Here is a 20,032-nt window from a genome sequence, read left to right on the forward strand (position 1 = left end):
TCTCACCCCATTCCCTCGCCAGTCCTGCCCCTCCCACTGCCCCTAGCACGCGTTTAACTACGGAGGAGGGGGAAAAGGTCACTTTGGGATTGTCGCGAGACGCTTCCGCTTAACGGTGAGAACGGGTGCGCGGGGAAGGAAACCTCGCGCGCTCCCTTGGAGCCGTTTCCTGATTGGCCGAAGGAGGGGGTGGGGCGGGACCCTAGTACGTCGCTGCGTGTGAGTTCGTGAGGGGCGGGGCCAGGTGCCGCTCCTCCTCTCTCATTGGCCCGCCGAGCGTCTGCGGCGGGCGCGCGCGCGCTCCCCGGCAGTCGCGGGCCTTGAGTGGCAGGGGGCGGGGGGGCGCCCTCGGCGCGGGCGGAGGGGAGGGGGGAGAGGCGCTCGGGGTGAGAGTAAGCCGGACGCTCCGGGAGGCGACGGGGGCGGGGGGTGCAGCGCCGGGGCGGCCGCCGCCTCCGCCTCCGCCGCCCGGGACGAGGGGTGGGGGACGGGCGAGCCCTGATGCCGGGGGAGACGGAGGAGCCGAGCCCCCCGGAGCAGCAGGACCAGGAAGGGGGAGAGGAGGCCAAGGCGGGTCCTGAGGAGCCCCAGCAACCGCCCTCGGCGGCGGCTCCCGCGGGGACCACGAGCAGCCGCGTGCTGAGAGGCGGCCGGGATCGGGGCCGGGCCGCCGCCGCCGCTGTGTCCCGCCGGAGGAAGGCCGAGTACCCGCGCCGGCGGAGGAGCAGCCCCAGCGCCAGGCCTGCCGACGGCCCCGGGCAGCAGCCTCCGGCCGCGAAGCCCCCGTCACCAGCTCAGGGAAAGAAGAGTCCGCGACTCGTGTGAGTACCGCGCGTCCTCGGCCGTGCAGACCCCCCGCCCCTCTCGGCTCCCGTAGCACCCGCCCCACGTGACGCGCGCGGCGAAGCCCTGCGTCTCCGCGCAGGGGTCGCTGCGCGGTGGTCCCGAGCCCGGGCTTCCGCGCCCTTTGTCGGTCCGCGCGGTCCCGTCCTGGCCTGGCCCTCGCGGCGCTCCGTAGCGTGTCCGGGCCCCGTTAGGGCCCAGCCTGGCGCGCGCCCCTCCCTGCGGCTGAAGCTGCTCCGCGCGCTCCCGAGCTGTCAGCGTCCGCGCGGCTTCTGCGGGAGGTGGGAATCGGCGTCGGAACCCGGGCCCTGCGACTCTAAATTCCGGGGTCGCATGGAACTTAAGTCAGATGGGCAGTTCTTGGGCTTGCCAAGCAGCACGTTTTCTGCATGTGTTTTTGTCTGTGCTTTTAGGTAGGGACTTCATTGTTGAAAGGAGACTCCTGCGAAGGGAGTTGTTCTGTTGCCAGAGGTAATGAACCGGGAACAGATGGCCAAGAGCGTAAATATTTTAAATTGCTTATTAAGATCTTGCCCTCTGGCTCGTGTGTTAAGAATACTGAAGCACACAGCTCTGTAAGTGGTAAAGATTAATTGCATTGGCTCTTGAATTCGTTACTGAAAACGTTTGAAAAAAAAATAGTGAAACCAGGGAAAATTGAAAAGAAGGGGGTGTCAATTTTGATTCTTCAGTAGTTTTAGTGGCAAGATCTGGCCCACACTAGATCTAATACTTTAAAAGAAATCTGTTTCAAAATTAAGGCATCAGAGGCCTCTCAGGGAATAAAGTTCTCTGTGATGACACATGCTTTGAGTGTCGTTTAACATAGTTTGCTGTGTGATCTGTAGTTCTGGGGACAGTAGATTCCTGAGCTAACAAATTATAATTTTAATTGCTGTAGATGCATTTCGTATTCATCACATTTTAAAGTTAATTTTTCACAAGTTTGAAAAGATACCATCAATCTTTAGATATAAATTTGTTGTACAAATTCCTGAACAGATTTTTGCTTCAATTTCCCTATTTAAAGGACATATATGGGGATAATCCGAGCAACACGGGTTTGTGTGGGTTAAATTACATTATGTGATCCACTTCACATGCAATATGTAGTAAATACTGAGTAAAACTTGCTGCTTTGCGAAGTTGCAGCATACAGGCATAAGTGGTTTGTAGTCTTGTTTTTCAAGTTTGCAAAATTAATCTTCATCATACATAATGAAGCTACGTTGAAAGTATATTTTTTTTTCTCCCAGGCTCCTGGGGGTTGAGCCCAGGGTCCTTGCACTCAGCTCTCGTCTCAGCGTCCTTTCGTTTATTTACTTGGCCAGTCCCGCAGAGTTGCTGAGCTGTTGCTGTTGGATTCCAATTTGAGGTCCTCATGCCTCAGCCTCCCGGACAAGTAGGATTTCAGGCTTGTATCACACTGGAGTTCAAGCCTTTGTCTTTCTTGCTCTGTATTGAATTTTGAACTCAGGCCCCTGCACATGGCAAGTAGTTTTAAAATATGTTTTCATTGTCATCTACCTGTTAGGAGTTAAATGTACCTGTATTTCCGGACTGTTAGGCCTGAAGTAGTAGTTTTACCTTTTATCAAGATTTTTTTCCTAACTTGGCAAAAAGTATTTATAACTCTCTTCCTGCCACAATCTGTGTTAAACAGACTTGGTGGAGATGATTTAATTAAATTCCTTCAGTTTTGTCCTCTACAGTTTTCCTTAGGAAAGGAAGGAACAGTCTGAATTGTCGGTGTTTCTGTCTGATCCTGTATTCTAAAACATAACAGCAATCAATGGTGGTTTCCTTTTACCTTCTTTCGCCGCTACTTAATCTCTAGGCAGTGTTGCCTTAAATTGTAGAATAAGATAAGAATGCTAGCTTAAGTTTTTGTCCTACGAGTAGAGCACCTGTTCAGTTCACTGCACAGCCAGGAAGCTAGCACACTGTCTCGTGTGGCTGTGCGGGTTGGAGCAGGTTGGGCTTGGGACTGTGCAGAGCTGGGCCACCGAGAAGAGGGATGCAGCCCTGACTTCAAGGACTTACGTGAAAGGCAAAGCTGCGCTCAGGAGTGGAGCCTTCTTACCCATTGTGCGTGGTTTATGTACAGATTTTTCAGGGATAGAACAGATTTTTGCACTGAGTAGTTTTTTTTTTATTATATTTTTTTTGCGGTACTGGGGATTGAACTCAGGACCTTGCCCTTGCCAGCCAAGTGCTTATTCTACTGAGCTATCTCTCCCCTGGCCCAAGTGTTTAGAAAGAAGACATTTTGAGAAGTTTGGAGTGACCTTGGTTCATCTGTTATTCAACTAACATTGTGGCCAGGTTAAAAGGAGTTGAAGGTCATATCTGTATTGTTTGTTCCATTCAGATCCTCCTTCCATATCCCTGCTTTTTCCCTACCAAGTCCCAGTATGGAGCTGTTTAGCATGCACAATTGTTTCTGCTGAAGAAAGAGGCAACAAAGTATATGCCAATTTACAGGGTCAATAAATACATCGATTTGGATTGGTTGAAACCTTCCTTCCTGATAGAAGGCAAATTATATAGTGGGAAAAACACTGATTTAAAGTCAATTTCAAAGGGCCGGCCAAATAGCTCAGCAGATTAAAGTGCCTGCAAGCACGATTAGGGTCCTGGGTTCAATCCCTGGGGTGTGCTGAGATTGCGCGTGGTAGCACGCACCTATAATCCCAGCACTTGGGAGTCTGTAAACAGGAGAATCACTGGGAGTCTGGATCTCTTAGTAAGACCCTGAACACCCCGTAGACCCTTCCCAGAAAAGTAAATGAATAAAATCAAATAAAGTCAGTTTCAAATCCCAATTTTGTCACTGCTCACAGAGTGACCTTGGGCAAGTCATTTAACCTTTTTAAATCTGCTTCATATATAACTGATTTTTAATGAACTTAATAAACCAGCTGTATGGTTGGATGATAATCAGGTTACTGCTTCATAAACGTAAGTTTATAACAACTTTTTTATTCACATTGAAATGTTACAAGAGTTACCTAGAAGAGTAGGAAATATTTATGAATGACGAGGAATAAAAAGTTTTTTAATGAATTTGTCTAAATGGGAAATAGGGAAAGACAAGCCAAATGTGAACAGTTTATATAGTCTCACTTGGGGAATTAGGCTGATCCCTTGTTTTGTTTTAGCCGATAAATTCCATAGTTAAGATTCTTGGGATAGTTGTATATAACTTGTAATGAAATTGTACTGCTACACTTCCTTTAAAAAATGAAAATGATTACTTTGCTTTCTAAAGAGAACGGATAATGTATTTTGCTGTTTCTTTGGATATTAATAACAAATGCATCTTGAGTTATATTTTACTTCTAAAAAAAGAAAAATATACAGCTGAGAACAATGGTATTTTTATGATAAGGATATAGTGCCTATTTACTCTTGAGTTTGTGTAATGGGTATAGATGACTTCACTGTCCTGTACGGGCCAGTAAAGGTAATGTGTGATAGAAATTCCCCAAATTAAAAACATGGGAACACTTCTTTTACCCTCTTAAGTTTGTAACATTTTAAACATTTACTGTTGCTGTGTGTAAAGTACATGATATATTTGTGAGGCATATTTCCTTTTAAGAAACTGATTTTGGGGCTGGGGAGATGGCTCAGTGGAATACGTGCATCCCTGGCAAGCACAAGGGCCTGAGTTCAATCCCCAGTTCTGCAAAAAAAAAAACAAAAAAAACAAAACAAAAAAAAAAAACACTCTTCTGAGTTTAGGAGACATGAGACACATGTCATGACGAATGTGCCACAGTAAAGGTGACGGCGGGCAGGGTAAGGACACCTGCGGTTGTCTGTGGTGCTGCCACACCCCTCTGCCCTTAGAGCACGCCTCAGATGCAGTGTGATCCCATCGGTGGTGTTCATTTAGCTACCTAATAGAGCAGAATTAACATTTTTTCCTTGTATTAACATCTTTTTAGTAATTAAAAATAATCGTTTTGCTTCGTATTCTAGCACCTAGTGCTGGCAGTGACAGCAGCCACACGTGTCTATTTAAATTTATGTTAAGTAGAATTAAAAATCCAGTTCCTCAGTCTCAGTGACAGTTTCAAGTGTTATTACCTTACGGGGCTGTGCAGACCGCGTTTCCTCCGCTGCTGAGAGTTGGACCTCACTGTTGGACAGGGCTACTGTAGATGTTTCCTGCCTCGCTCTGGAAATGAGCCTGGAAGAGAGAAAAACTTGCATTTTAAGAAAATGTACAAGACTGCTCACTTAATGTTTGATTCTTCTTTTTTTCAGATGTGTAGAAAAAATAACAACTGATAAAGGTAAGGCTTGGTCATTCTTACCTCTCTTTGTGTCCATTACACTGATTATGTGACTGCATAATAGAAAATAGAAGAAGCTTTAGCCTAGTCAGAGTAGTTAGCGCTTAAAAGGGACTTTTGTAGGGAGTGGTGTGGCTCGGCAGCCTTGCCTCAACACTGAGTGCACAGGCAGGCCTCGTGGTACGCACCTGTAATCTGTAATCCCAGTAGCGTAGGTAGGTAGCTGAGGTAGACGGATGGTAAGCTGGAGCCCAGCCCAGCCTGGGCAGTTTAACAACAGTGGGATCCTGTCTCCAGCTAAAGCTAAAGGATTGGGTTGTAGCTCAGTGTGGAAGCCCTGAGTTCAATCTCCAGTACCATAAAAATGAGTAAAATAAAGGGATACAGAAAGCATTACTGGAGTTGATAAAACTAGATGAGGGCAAGCAGATCAGGCCAGGGTGGTTTGGCATTATTTAAAAGTTCAATAATAATGGGAAAATCATAATTTGATGAAAATTTAACCTACTTGTTAAAGTACTTGGTCTCTTTAAAAGTGAAACAAGAAGAATGATGTGTAATATACATGTGAACGATAGGCAGAATCGTAGTACTAGTGGAGACCCAAATTGCAACTGCAGTTTAAAAATTGTAGACACAAGTGTTCTAAGATTTCATCCTGGTGAATAATTAGATGAAGTCATTAGGTCATTTCCATGGCAAGTTCTAGTGGACAAGATGCGGCACTGAAGTGGTTTTTGCTTTTCTGGATTATTAGGGAAGATAATATTTGGTGTTTGTAGTTTTCCACAGTTACTAAGAGATTTCATTATGTCTTTGCTGATGGGGCTAGTAGAGATGCCTCAGTTGCATTGGAACAGTTGCTCATTCGTTACATTTTTCTTGTCCTAGTCCCTGGCAGTGTTTTTTGATGCTAAATTCAAAGATACATCTTCCTTAAAACTGGAACAAATGGGGCTGGGGAGATGGCTCAGTAAAATAAGTGCTTCCCTGGCAAGCGCAAGGGCCTGAGTTCAATCTCCGGTTCCGCCCTCCCCACCCCCCCAAAAAAGAAAAAAGCCGACAGGAACAAATGTACTCTTAATTATACTTCAGTTATTGTGTATGCTGTCAGTCTAGCTTTCACACAGCTGACAGTAACATCAAGCATGAGTGTGCTGGGGAGATAGATGGCCCAGCAGAATAAGTGCTTGCCTGGCAAGCGCCAGGGCCTGAGTTCAATCCCCAGCTCTGCAAAAAAAAAAAAAAAAAGAGAGAGTTGGAGATCCAGCCCAGGGGAAATCTTCAGTACTGGGGGAAAAAAATGAATGTGTATATTTCTGTATGTTTATCTTCCTAAGTGAGGGGTTTTCTGTTCTTTATAAAGATGATTTGACATGATGAAAGGTTAAAACTTGAGTTTTAATGCCATTTAAAAGAATGACAGTGTGATTAGGAACGAGTACCTTGTATTGGTGGCTGTTCTGTAAATAACCAAACACTCAGGTTATTGGCTGAAGTTTGCAATTTGAGGCTAATATCCCATTGTGTACCAGGTAGAATCATTTTTATAACAAGTGTGTATTTGTAGAAATTTTTGCATGGTTATTTTGTTTAGCAAAGTATTTTTATTTTGACAGAAGTAGCAAATTTTATTTTTGTTGCTGTTATTACTTGGAATATAGATGTTATGTATACTGAGACTGTTTCTTGCTCATATTTGTAGATTTTTTTGAGGTGAAGAAAATGTAAAAACCATTAACAAGTTACCAGACTAGTTTTGATTAAACAAACAAAAAACCCTGCCTTTTTCAGAGTCAGAATTACTTTATGTGTCTAATGAGAATGTATAAAGAGTTCATTCTGGGTTGGCTGCAGAAAAACTTAGAATTTGAATTTTGCGCTTTTGAGGCGGGCGAGTGGGGGAGTCAGGTGGGCCTTGAATTTACTGTGTAGCCCAGGCTGAGCTCAAACGCAAGCTAGTCCCTTGCCTCAGCCTTCCCAGTGCTGGGATTACTTAAGTGTGTGCCACCACACCTGGCTTGGATTTTGAATATGGTGAAATGTTGAGCCCCAGTTTGAACTGTTCATGGTGGTGCACGCTTGCCGTCCCAGCCTTGTGGGAGGCTAAGGCGGGAAGATTGGAAAATCAGGCCTAGCCTGGACAACTTGGCACTGCAGAGATTCCCTGTGTGGAAATGGGGAGGGAGAGAGAATTTAAACCCTCTGTGGAGATGGATCGTTTTTGTGTAGGTGATCTTAAACCAGAAGCTGGCGTGCTGTGTAGCTGTACAGCTGTGGAGACATGAAGCCCTTCTGGTAGTTCAGTCTCACATCTGGCAGAAGCTTAGTTTCTTGTTTTTTGGATTTTGGGGTTTTTTTGGAGGGAGCGTGAGTTACTAGGAAGGGAACCCAGACCTTTCCTGCTGAGTCATATATCCTCCCTCTGTCTTTGAGATAAGGGTTATCTGCCTCACTGCCCAGGTGGGGCTTACTCACAGACCGTATTACTTCAGCCTCCTATTAGAGTGTGGGCCCTCTCCTTTGTATTAAAGTAACAGAGGGAATTTCTCTCAGGATAAGAATGTTCTTGAGCATCTTAATACTTTCATGGGAATTGTCCAGGTCCTTTATTCTGTTTCTACTTCAAATTTGGAGACCTCCTGAGCTCTTCCTCTTTTAGTTTTTGAAAGCACAGATACACTATGATACATACATTGTAACACAGATTTAAGCCTTGTCAAATTATTTGTTATGGGATGTTTTATCAGTCAGGTAACTGAATCTTTCTGTCCCGTATACACAGATGTATACAATAATTTCCCATTATAATTCAGCTGCTATCGGCACTGTCTCTGACTTAGTATTATTATTCTATTATGAATACTACTAACGTTGAGATACCTTGTTTTGATAAAATATTACTCTTGGACTGAAGCAAGAGAAATGTCGCATCCTAGAGGGCTAACGCAAATCCAGTCATTATGACTCCCTCCGCAGCCCCCAGGAGGCCCGTCTGTATGTGAGGGCGCGACAGTACCCTCCCTGAGACTGCCCTGCATGCACAGGAAGCGCTGGGTCAGTGCCCTCTGCCTTTCAGCTCTTGAATTAAACCCTGCCACGCGAGTCAGACTCCGTCCAGACAGAGGCCGCTGCAGCATGGGTGCCATGCTGTCCTCGTGGCAGCCGTTCTGGCTTCTGCCTGCCTGATTCACTACACCTTTCAGGCTTCTTTGATCAGAAACTCCCAGTTTGTACTCTTGACTACTGCTCTGCTGGTTCTGTTTATAACTCTGCAGCTTTTTGTTTTTTGTTTGTTTTTAATGTACTTAGTACAGGCTCTACAGGGTCTCACTACACAGATTGAACTCATAATGATCTTCCAATTTTCAGCCTCCCAAGCGTTGAGATTACAGGCGCACACCACCATGTCCGGTGTCAGTTTTTGTCTCAGTGTGCCTGGGAGTGGGGCTGACATGGCATGTGGTACCCGAGATCAAACCCCAGAACTCTGCCTCTTTGACAATTTCTAAACCTCATTGTTTCTTCACTGTAACTTTCCCTAAGCATCTGTTATCTGTGGATGATTGCTGGGTAGGAAAGCTATCCAAAAGCTCAGTGGCTTCAGGGGCAGAAGGTTTTGATTTTTGATCAGATTGTCTCATTGTTCTCCAAGTCCAGAGTTCCAGGTCCTGATGGTCTTGGGCAGCACCTAAAATGCTGAAACTGGAAGCTGTCCATTAGCATAAGATCAAGGAAAATTTAATGCAGAAAATCAGTTATCTTTCTGTTTATTATCAACAGAGGTAGAAAGTTGAAATTGTAGAATTAAAAAGTATCATTTACAATAATACAAAATATGAACGCTGTTAAGAACATATTGTATGGGCCGGGGATATACAGCTCATTGGCGTGTCTGCCTGGCAAGCTCAAGGTCCTGAGTTTGATCCCTGGTACCGCAAAAAAAAAAGGACACATTGTAGACAAGGTGGTTCTGTCAGGAAATTGTGGGGCCACACAGAGAAGATTGAAACTATACCCTTGTCTCTGATAAATTGCAAAAATGAACTAAAGATGCATTGGAGACATTGGAATGTGGGACCTGAACTATTACTAGAAGATAAGAAACACTTCTGGGTGTTGAAACAGGCAAGGAATTTTGGAGAAGACCCTAAAACTAGGAAATAAAAGTAAAAGTAGATATGGGATTATAGCAAACTAGAAAGCTTCAGCACAGCAAAGGAAACAATCACAGGGAAGAAACAGCCTACAGAATGGGAAACAATGTTAGCCAACAGAGGGTGGCTCTATAAGAAATTCAAAAGCCTAGTTAAAAGTGGGCAGGTGATCTCAATAAACACTTCTCAAAAGAAAAAAATACAAATAGCCAAAAAATATACTTTCAGAGATGCTTTAAAACCGTGGGCCACCATGAAATGCAAATCAGAACTGCAATGAGATACCATCTCTTAGAGTGCATGTTATACAAAATAAATAACTTGCTAGTGAGGATGTGGACAAATGGAAACCCTTGTAGAAACTGGTAACACTGGTATGGAAACCCCTATAGTGATTACTCAAAAATTACAAAATGTAACTGCTGTGGAGACCAGCAGTCCTATTACTGTAAATAAATGAAGCATTAGATCCAAGATTTACACTCTGATGTCAGCTGCAGTACTGTTCATGGTACCCAAGAAACAGGAGCAGTGTTAAAGAAATGGGCATGTTGCAAGTGGAATATTCTTCTGCAAGATAAGAACCAAGCCTCCTTTTGTGACAGCTTGGGTGGAACTGGAGACCAGTATGTTAAATATGCAGGCATAAAAGGCTGGTACGCCCTGCATACTGGGACAGCACTCACCCTAAGTTAGGGCAGGAGGGGGTAGAGAGAGAACAGATTCTGAATTACACAGTTCAGTATGACCAAGGAATTCCAGGGTGCTGGTGGGCAGTGGTGACTGTAAGTAATAATTGAGTAGTATGTATTATAAAAAGCTGGAAGAAAGGATTTTGAAATTACAGAATTTAAAAATACTTCTTACAGTAATACAAAATGTGAACAGCGTTAACACACATTATAGACAAGGCAGTTCTGTTAGCAAATGCTGCTGGGGGAAATTGTGTGGCCACATAGATACTTACCATGGCTTTACCACAGCCACGTGTACATGATTTAGAAGATATATACAGGTACTGAAGTATTGCATGGCGCTACCCCACTCTGCAGGCAATTTCTGTTCTTATATGTCTGTCAGAAGGTAAATTTAAATGTGAGAACTTAGGGTAGGATGGACTGGCAAGATAGCTCAGAGGACTAAAGCTCTCCTTGGTACCACATGCGGCGCCAGCCCCGCCCCCAGGGCACGCTGAGCCAGCCACAGAGTCCATCGTAGTGGTGCACACCTGTAATCCCAGCTCAGGGGACACTGAAAACAGGAGGATCGCTACGAGTCTGAGCTGTGTAGTGAGACCTTGTACCAAATACATGTAAAAAGAAAAGAAAAGAAAAAAGTTAGAAAATCAGTAAACTAGAAACTGTTGTCCAAAAGTAAAATAAAATAACTTAAGGATGAACTAGATAGGATACTGGAGAGATACACACACAGGACTCTTAAAATTTGTCAGATAAAACAGAAGAATTAAGAAAATGAACCAAAGTAGTTATTCTGTTCAGGTTTGAAAACTCAAGATGTCAAAGTTAGGTCTTTTAAATTTACTGTTTTGAGACTACAGGTCATTTTTTTAAGTTAAAGTTTATTTGCATGGACTGATTTTGTTTATGGGTGTTTGAAGTCCGTATGTGTGTGGATTCCTCTCATGGTACTTACACCAAGGCTGGGTCCGGTTCTTGGATGGACCCTCTTCTTCCTGTTTATGTGGTTGGGCGTGGTGCAGCCACAGAAGGGACAGAGACTTTGGACTGATAGTAACTGGAATCAAGCCCAGTCCTACCATGTAATGTGGAGCCTAGGCAACTCAGCTGCCTGGTTTTTTCATTGATAAGATAGTAATTGTTACTAAACTGAATTTAGTAGTGTTGTTATTTTAGTAGTTACCATGTAAGTACTGAATTTCCTACAGTAGGGGGTTACAAATACTAAATTTTGAGAAATGGAAAATACTATGGGTGTTTAATTACTTAGCTTGCTGGTTTCCCAGAAGGCACTTGCGTTTTTAAGTAGAGATGAGAAGACCTTTGCTCCAGCTTTGCCTCAGCCTGCCGGCCAGCCACTCCCTGTTCCACCAGGCAGTCACACATGAGCTTTAGTTAACTGCTTGAAACTTCGCTTAGAAAAGCAAGGCAACGTGAGGGTCAGAAAGCTGGCTTGTATGTTGAGGGCCCTTCTAGCTTTCTACCTATTTTATCTTGGCCAAGTGATCACTACATTTTAGCATTTGATGAGTTCAGTTTGGAAATAGTTCTCTGTGGTGGTAAAACTGAGGTGAACCACACTACATCCTTAGATCATGTACTATCAAGAAGAGTTAGGAAAGATAATTCCCGCCAGTAGTATCAATATTTTATTGTCTCAGGTCATAGTACCAACCACTCTTACTTCATCTCCTCCTCTTCCAAGAGCTTTCCCTTTTTCCTTATTAATTATAAATCATGGAACCTCCTGAAAGCCGCTGCTGTTATGAGAAAGAACTCAGAGTTGTCTTTGAACAAAGCAGAAGGAACTTTATTCTTTGGCAGTCCAGTTATGGTTGATGCCAATGCGTGGATTTTCCTCTTCCTGTTGTTTAGCTTGACACTGTGTGTGTGTGTGTGTGTGTGTGTGTGTGTGTGTGTAAATCATAGTAGTAATAGTATGTTTTCAGTGTTGTGTGGCTCTCATCTGTCTAGTTCTACTTGTTTACGCTGCTGCCAAAGCCTTGCGCCCTTTAAGAGCATTTTTACTGCATGATCCCCTTTTCAGCCCCCACAGTGTGCGTCTGCTTTCTGTCTCTGAATGTACCTTCCCTGGGTATTTCACCTAAAAGGAATGAGTGAATGAGTTCTTTCTCTGTTAGCTGTCATGTAGCAGGTGCTTAAATTGGTACCTGCAGCATGTTCTAGCATTCCTGTTTATGGCTGGGAAGACCCCATTGTAGTTGTCATTCTGCTGGTCTGTTCATGGGTCAGTGGGCATTTTCTCCAGTGTGAGTTGTGATGCTGTGACTTATGGACAAGGACTTTTAGGCCCACTTTGAATTTTTGGCACATGTACCTAGCTGTAGGATTGCTGAACCATATGGTAATGTGTCATAAAAGGTTTTTTTGAGGATCCTCCAACTAGTAGTATTACCCAAGTCCTATATTTCTTTATTGTGGTTTTGACTGGTTTTTCTGTCCATTGTTGAAAATTTAGTATTGCAGTCTTCAGCTATTTTGCTGCACAAGTCCTCAACTTATGATGGGATCACCTTTTAATAAGCCCATTGCAAGGTGAAGATGTTGCAGCACAGGAGTGCATCCAGGCTGCCAGCCCTCGTAGTGGCACAGTAGTGCACCATGGTCTTTCTGCCCATCTGTGGCTGACTGGGAGCCGCAGCTCTGCTCCACTTCTTGTCATTGAAAGGAGAATTGTACTGCATGTCACGGGGGAGGGTTCTAAATTTGAAATAAGAGTTTCACTGCATGTGTAGCACTTCCACACCATACTGAGCTTGAGAAACTATTAGGTTGAACCATCTTAAGTTGAAGACTTGTTATAGTACGTATTTTTCTGTTAAACCGTTAGGTCTTTTTGATCCTCTCTAGTTTATGTCTTGTAACAGTTAATCAACTGAAACGTGTTTTGTCTGATGTTAGTAGACCATTTTTATGGGCTGAATTACCTCCCCTAAAGATACTGAAGTCCTAACATACTTGTGACTGTCATATTATTTGGAGGTAGGATCTTTGCAGATAAATAGGTCTTTGTTCAGTCAGTCCTAGGAAAGCAACATATACTGTGGATGAAGTTTAACAAAATGCCTGAAGTTGTGAAAAGCGCTGTGGGGTTAGGAGTGGCTTGTCGCTGGAAGTGAGCTGAGGGCCTTGGCAGGAAGAGCAGTCTGAAACACCTTGAAGAGGCGGTTGGCACAGATGTGCATGTTCAGAGGCATTCTGGGGCCGGCTTGGAAGGGAACAGTGAGCATGTTGGAAGATGGGAAAAGGACAGTCTTTCTTAAAAAGTTACGGAGGTGACCAAATTGTTTTGGCATTGGGGAGAAAGTAGAATTTGTATGAGTGAACTTGGATCTGAGATCTCCAAGCAAATTACGGAAGGTATACCCTGATCTCGTAACTTACACTAAAGTGTAGGCAGAGAGAGAAAACTGTGCAAATGAGTTAATCAGAAGAAAAGAATGAGTATATGGTAATTTGGAGAGGTTTCAATGTCTGGTATATCACAGTTTCAGTGCGATTCGGGGTGTAACTGCTGGTCCTGTCGGCCATCTGAGAACTGCAGTAGTGCAATAACCGAGAAAAGGTCTGTGAGGGCTTCTGGTTTCATGGCTTGAGCCCATGAATCCTGCAAGTCTGACAGGGATTTTGAGAATTGTGTACAGCTACACACTGACAGGGTAACCTGAAGGGACAGGACAGGATGAAAGGAAGGACTATGAGGAGGGAATCACAAATGCAGAGCCCGGGTCATTGGAGAATTCCTAGAATTGCAGGGCAAGCCATGAGCCCAGAGTACAGCTCACTGTCCCCAGAAGATTCTTAGTTCTTAAAATCTAAAGGAATGTGCTTTGCCAGTGCCCTGTATTATTAGAATGCCTATGTTTCTGCACTCTCCCTAGTACAGTGTGTTGTTTGGGTCTGGTTACTTTTGTGTATATTTGAAAGCCATGCTTTTATTGAGATGCCATGTTTTTATTGGGTATAAGCTTTGCTTCTGTTTGGTTTTGTGATGCGGAAAATTGTTTTTATGTTTTGCTTATGTCAGGTTGTCATCATGTGACTTCAGATTTTATGTTGCTTTTAGAAAGGCCTTTTCCATTCTTCAGGTATTCAGAGATTCTTCCATTATCAAAATGGACTTCTAATATATACTTGCCATTACCCAGATGGTAAATTTTCTGGACTTGAAAGCCTGTTTCTAACATTAGCTTTTTATTCTTAATGTTTAAGAGAGGATGACTGCCTTAAGTCTGAGGTAATGCAGGATGAGAGTAGCAGTCTGTATGTGGAGTGTCGCAGGACAACGGAAATAGCAGCACAGCTGGGCCAGCGACACTGAAGCTGGACTTAACCACAAGATTAACTCACAGTGTAGTTCTCCATACAGCTTACATCAGGGGAAAGCATTCTGCTAGGAAATTCCCCTTTAATAATTCTTTGCAACATAGTTGGGTTGTTAAAAGTGCATAAACTCAGATTTTTTTTTTTTCCTTCAATTCTGGTTACTTATCTGGAACCATTTTTTTAAATTTAGCTTCTCTGTACTTTAGAGCTAATTATTAGAATTTAATGAGTCAAATTACTAGGTATGTTATGTATGCTAATCTATATTTTTTGTAGATGAGGTAATATAAAATTGCTGTTGGGGAGATTTGAAGGATTATGTTTAGAGTTAACATTAAGGATAGATTTTACCTAAATATCTTACCTTGTTTGAATTATTTCAGTAAAACTGGGTTTTGTTGTTGTTTGTTTTTTCTTTTATTTTAGTAAGAATCTATACAGTCTCACTACATAGATTGGACTCTAGTAATCCACCGGTGTTCAGCCTCCCAAGAACTGGGATAACAGGCATGCACCACTACACCTAGTCTCAATCACCTTCTCAGTGTGCCTCTGGGGTGGGACCAGCAGGGCATGGCATACCAGGGATCAAACCCCAGTCCCTGTGTCTGCCTAAGCAGGCGCTTTAGTCCACTGAGCTATCTGGCCAGCCCTTGTTTTTGTTTTTTAACCTGTAGGAAACATTTGACTTCTTTATGTTTTTTTTTTTTTTTAACTTTATTTTTTTTCAAAGTTTTATTGATAAACAGATAGCAATGAGACAGTTTCAATCAAATTGGAAGTACAGTTTCAACAAATATTACACTGCATATATTCTTCTTAGTGGTTAATTGCTGTACAAGATGCGGACTTGTGATCCTATTTACAAACACCATTAGAACAAATCATTCGATTCATTAAGAGAATGCAACTATATATCTATCCCAACCACTTTGAATACACAGATACAAAATGGACATTCTGCCTTCTTTATGTTTAATGACTGCATTTGTGGCCAGCAGATGCACAGGGATGGCTGTTGGCTAACGGTAAGCTTAGAATGGTATCTGTTTCATCTAGATCCCAAGGAGGAGAAAGAGGAGGAAGACGACGCTGCCCTCCCTCAGGACGTTTCCATTGCTGCAACCAGACCTGGCCGCGGCTGGCGCAGTAGCAACAGAACGTCGGTCTCCCGTGTTCGTGACACAGAGAATACCCGCAGCTCCCGGTCCAAGACTGGTTCATTGCAGCTCATCTGCAAGTCAGAGCCACTTACAGATCAGCTTGACTATGGTACCGTGCAAGTACAATGCGGTCACTTAGTACCTGTTACAGATTTTTTTTTTTAAATGTTGCACTTTGCCTGAGTAGTTTAAGTTTCAGGAACAGGTATGGCAACACAGGGAGGGCTTCTTTTGGACAGCTTTCAGGGAGTCTTTTAGATAATGCATTTAACTCTTGGCTACATAGAGAAAAGGTCTTACTTGTGCATAAAGTTTTGATTTTGACTTTGTTTTTCTAGAAGTTGCAGAAGAACATCAGTCTCCCGGTGGCATTAGGTAAAGCTTTTGCATTTCATATCTCAACGTTTGGGTCCATAGCATAGGCACATGGAGTGATGTGGAAGTTGCTTTATACTTTAAAAGATTTTGAATTGTAAGAGGACTGACATTTGTATTCCACATGGATCTTGGTTAGAGCGCTTTATACCATGCAGCCTTTGGTTACGTGACTCAGAGAACATGTGTTGGGTCCCTTATGTGGTCGGGCTTATTCCTTTGGATGCGGAGGTGAACTGGGTATTTTGGCCAGGCAGGTTGTGCTTTTGTCTTCCGATAGACCTTTTGTGATACAGCTGAGTTTCCAGACATAGAGTGCTGTTGTGGAGTCAGCTGTTCTGATTCTTGGTGCCATTGGCCAGTCCTTCCCTGTCTTCATTCAGTAGAGTGATAGTGTTTCTATTATTTTTGTGGTTTGGGTCATTATTAGGATAAAGCAGCTAGATTGCAGTCCATCTAGGTTATAGGAAGGAAAATTTAAAGTTGTGTGAATTTTTGGCCACCTCTAAATAAATTGCCCAGTGTAACCCAGTCAGACATGATCCTTACAACTAGAATTTATTTCTGTTCTTCAGTAGTGATGAAGAGGAAGAAGAGGAAGAAGAGATGTTAATCAGTGAAGAGGAAATACCATTCAAGGATGACCCCAGAGACGAGACCTACAAACCCCACCTAGAAAGGCATGTCTTGGGGCTCCCTCGGCCACGTGGGATGAGAAGTGGGGCAGCGCCTTCGCCTGGCCTCACTGTGTCCTGTTGCCACCCTAGAAAGTTAGGTCATTTTCAACGAGTCGTGGTACGCTTGTTTTTGCAGTCTGATGAGATCTTCCATTTGTAGGACTTTAATTTGATCATATCGCAGTTACTAGACTTGTGTGTATTTTAGCTTAACAGTGTCGTGATCTTCCAGGGAACTTAGAAATTTTACTTACTGACTTCTCAGCTATAGTGAAATTTGACTTTTAAGAATCTGAAGCCTAGAAATCCATCCCATAGGTATCGGATATGTTTGGCATCACTATGCACATGAGAATCACTTGGTAGGAAATCAGTCCGTGAGCAAAGAATGGCAGTTTTCTAGTAAATCAGTGGTAATCTCTTTAACTTGCTGTCAGTCTCCTTGGGAGGGTCCTTGGGAAAATCCCAATGTTGAACTGCATTTGTGTTTGCAGGGAAACTCCAAAGCCACGGAGAAAATTGGGGAAGGTGAAGGAAGAGAAAGAAAAGAAGGAAATTAAAGTGGAAGTGGAAGTAGAGGTGAAAGAAGAAGAGAATGAAATTAGAGAAGACGAGGACCCTCCTAGGAAGTGAGTAGCCAGTTTCTATGAAAAATAGAAATGAACAGTTTGAAGCCACTAGCGGAAGAGCGTGAGGAAGGGTGTCAGCGCGCTCCAGAAGAGCGTGAGGAAGGGTGTCAGCGCACTCCAGAACACGGTTTGCTCCTGTTGTGCCGAAGCAGCTGGCAGTTGCCCGAGAGATCCCTCAGAAGCTGGAGAAGCTTTGGTTTTCCTTCAGAGCAGTATTGAAGTTCAGATGATTTTCAGGGGAGAGACTGGCTATAGGGGTTCAGAGAAAATAGAGACAAAAGGATAGGAAAATTCAGATCCTCCAGGCTTGTATAAGACATGATGTAATAACATCGATTAGGTAAAAATTTTGTTTTTAAATTTATTGCAAGAGGAGTAGAATTTATATCTTTAGAGTTCTTAGCTAGTAATCTGTTGATCTACATTTTAAATTGATTAGTTTTTGGTGATAAGCTTCTCATGGTGACAACTCAGTAGCATTGAGATTTATCCAGATCTTCAGTGGCAGTGCCCAGTTTACAGAACTCATGTTTAATCTGGGGTGCAGACTGGTTTGACAGTTTGCTAGATACATCTTGAATTTTGTGTAGTTACCTAAATTGTCCTTCTTCGTGTCTGCTGTCTGCTCTGTGCTTGTGGCCGTGAGTGTATGCTTTCCAGCCATCCTTTGCCTCTGAACTTCAGTCTGAAACACACAGTCATCACTCTTTCTTTAATCGTAGGAGAGGACGAAGGCGGAAAGATGACAAGAGTCCTCGTTTGCCCAAAAGAAGGTGAGGAGGTCCTTGTCCTCGCACCAAGGCACCTTACTCTCTTAGCTTTATTAGTGTCCACAGTAGGTAGGGATTATGTTTTTGCAAAATAGTTTCTAAAAATCTTAGCACTTTGTACTTTCATGCAGATTCTTGTGTTCATGTTTTTAAAAGCTCAAGCATCTGGAAATTTGTGGTTACTTCTAACTAATTCTGTGCAAGTAAAGAAAGGTTGATTCCTTTTAATATCAAGTAGCTATGCTATATAGTACAGAATTTTCTCCTGTATTTTCCAAACAGGAAGAAACCCCCAATCCAGTATGTCCGCTGTGAGATGGAAGGCTGTGGCACTGTCCTCGCTCACCCTCGCTATTTGCAGGTTGGTGTCGTCACTGGTTAGGTTTCATCGCTTGACCTCACCTCATGCACCATCATGGGCTTACATAGATTTTGTCATTGACACAGAGTCAAGACAAATCCTTCTAACCCTACTTGTGTCATCCTGTCTTAGCCCACTTGTTCTGCTGTAGCAGAGTACTGCCACCCTGAGGCTGGGTAATTGATAAAGAACACAAATGTCTTAGCTGACCCAGTTCTGCAAGACGAGACGCCCACAAGCACAGTGCTATCTGGTGCGGTCCTTCATAGCGCATCATCTCCTAGCAGAGCCTGGCAGGGCAGGGGGCAGAATGCACTTTGGTAACAGTTCTTATCTCACACTAATAATTGCAGCCCATGCAAGAGGCAGCGCCTGCGACCCCTCCAAGCAGTTCCCCTCCCACTGTGGCAGCACAGAGGTTAATGTTCCAGTGCATGAGCCTTGGGGCCTGCAGCACATTTTGTTTAAAACTCAGGGGACTAAGAACTAGAGCTAAGAGCTTGGCTTTCCTTGGGATCTGGTTTTCCAAAGTGTCATAAATAAAGTGAAGTTAGCAGCTCAAACTAGTGAGAGTTTTAGTTTGGTTTTTGTTCTCATAAGAATTTTTTTTTTCTTAATGAACAGAGGCTCAGCTTATATTTACACTTGACAGAAAACATGCACATGAGGCACTGCCAAGGGAAGGCCAGCTTGCTCAGCAGCAGCAGGCGTAACTTGAGGCTAAGGCCTTCCTTTCCATGGTGGGTCTGATGACAGCTACTGCTGTGCCTCCACTGTGTATCATTGGCTACACCAGCTGCTAAAGTGCGTGACCTTGTTGTCTTCTCAGCTGCCTCCCCATCTGCTGACAAGGTATTTGGTGTTCCAGTGACACATAGAACTTACCAAAGCACTTAATTTTATCCCTTTCATTTTTCATCACTGTTGTAGCACCACATTAAATACCAGCATTTGCTGAAGAAGAAATATGTTTGTCCACATCCTTCCTGTGGGCGACTCTTCCGGCTCCAGAAGCAGCTTCTGCGGCATGCCAAACACCATACAGGTACTGATTAAAATAAGGTGTTTATCAAGTAGCCAGATGACCTCTGTGCACAGTGGTACTGATAGAAGTTTACCTAATATAAGTCATCTGAAGAGTCCTCAGTCAGGTATGGAAGAAAGATGTGAAAACACAATTTAATAAGTTACATAAGGGACGGTCAAGCTGGGCCTTTTGAACTTAGGCTTTGAGAACTTCTGTAACCAGAATAATGATCTTTTATTGAACATAAATTCTGTATTAGCTGTGAATTGACCACTTTATTATTGCTGGTCTGTGCACTCAGCACCACTAATTTAGTTACCTATTTTATACCTTAGAAGCCAGAGATTTAGCAGCGTTATCACCTTTAGTAGGTCACCTTGCTAGTAGTTAGCACAATCAGGATTTTACAGTTATGCTTCAAGTAGATGCCTGTAGCAGCTGTTGTGGGCGAAAGTGGGGAACGGTGGAGAGAAAACGTAAGGAGAAGCTTGCTTGTAATTTGTGGGCAGCCATTAAATAGCTCCAGGGGCTTGTGCTTCAGAGCCATGCCATCGATGCCACTGCTGACCTTGCGTGCCGGCTCCTGTGTGGACGGCTGACTGAAGAGTGAGGCCAGCAGACTTAGGTTCCGCTCTTTGATACACTCACAATCTTGCTGTTTGTTTTTTTTTTTTTTTTTTT

At 43.4% G+C, this 20,032-nt stretch overlaps 1 protein-coding gene across 2 annotated transcripts in view; it reads left to right on the plus strand.

The window, feature by feature from the left end:
• Positions 1-336: 336 nt before the first annotated feature.
• Positions 337-20,032, plus strand: part of Zfp91 (ZFP91 zinc finger protein) — a 26,928-nt gene continuing 7,232 nt past the window's right edge. The window contains exons 1-9 of one of the 2 annotated variants that reach the window (XM_004645784.2): positions 337-821; positions 5,119-5,147; positions 15,409-15,621; positions 15,851-15,887; positions 16,463-16,567; positions 17,059-17,193; positions 17,916-17,966; positions 18,246-18,324; positions 19,255-19,369. In XM_004645784.2, coding sequence (XP_004645841.1) covers positions 502-821; positions 5,119-5,147; positions 15,409-15,621; positions 15,851-15,887; positions 16,463-16,567; positions 17,059-17,193; positions 17,916-17,966; positions 18,246-18,324; positions 19,255-19,369 — 1,084 coding nt within the window. In that variant the 5' untranslated portion in view covers positions 337-501. The remainder of the gene's footprint in view (positions 822-5,118; positions 5,148-15,408; positions 15,622-15,850; positions 15,888-16,462; positions 16,568-17,058; positions 17,194-17,915; positions 17,967-18,245; positions 18,325-19,254; positions 19,370-20,032) is intronic. The other variant, XM_004645785.3, reaches the window with a different exon arrangement.

Source organism: Octodon degus, unplaced genomic scaffold, assembly GCF_000260255.1.
Source record: "Octodon degus isolate 3935 unplaced genomic scaffold, OctDeg1.0 scaffold00239, whole genome shotgun sequence".
In the NCBI taxonomy this organism is placed as follows: Eukaryota; Metazoa; Chordata; class Mammalia; order Rodentia; family Octodontidae; genus Octodon; species Octodon degus.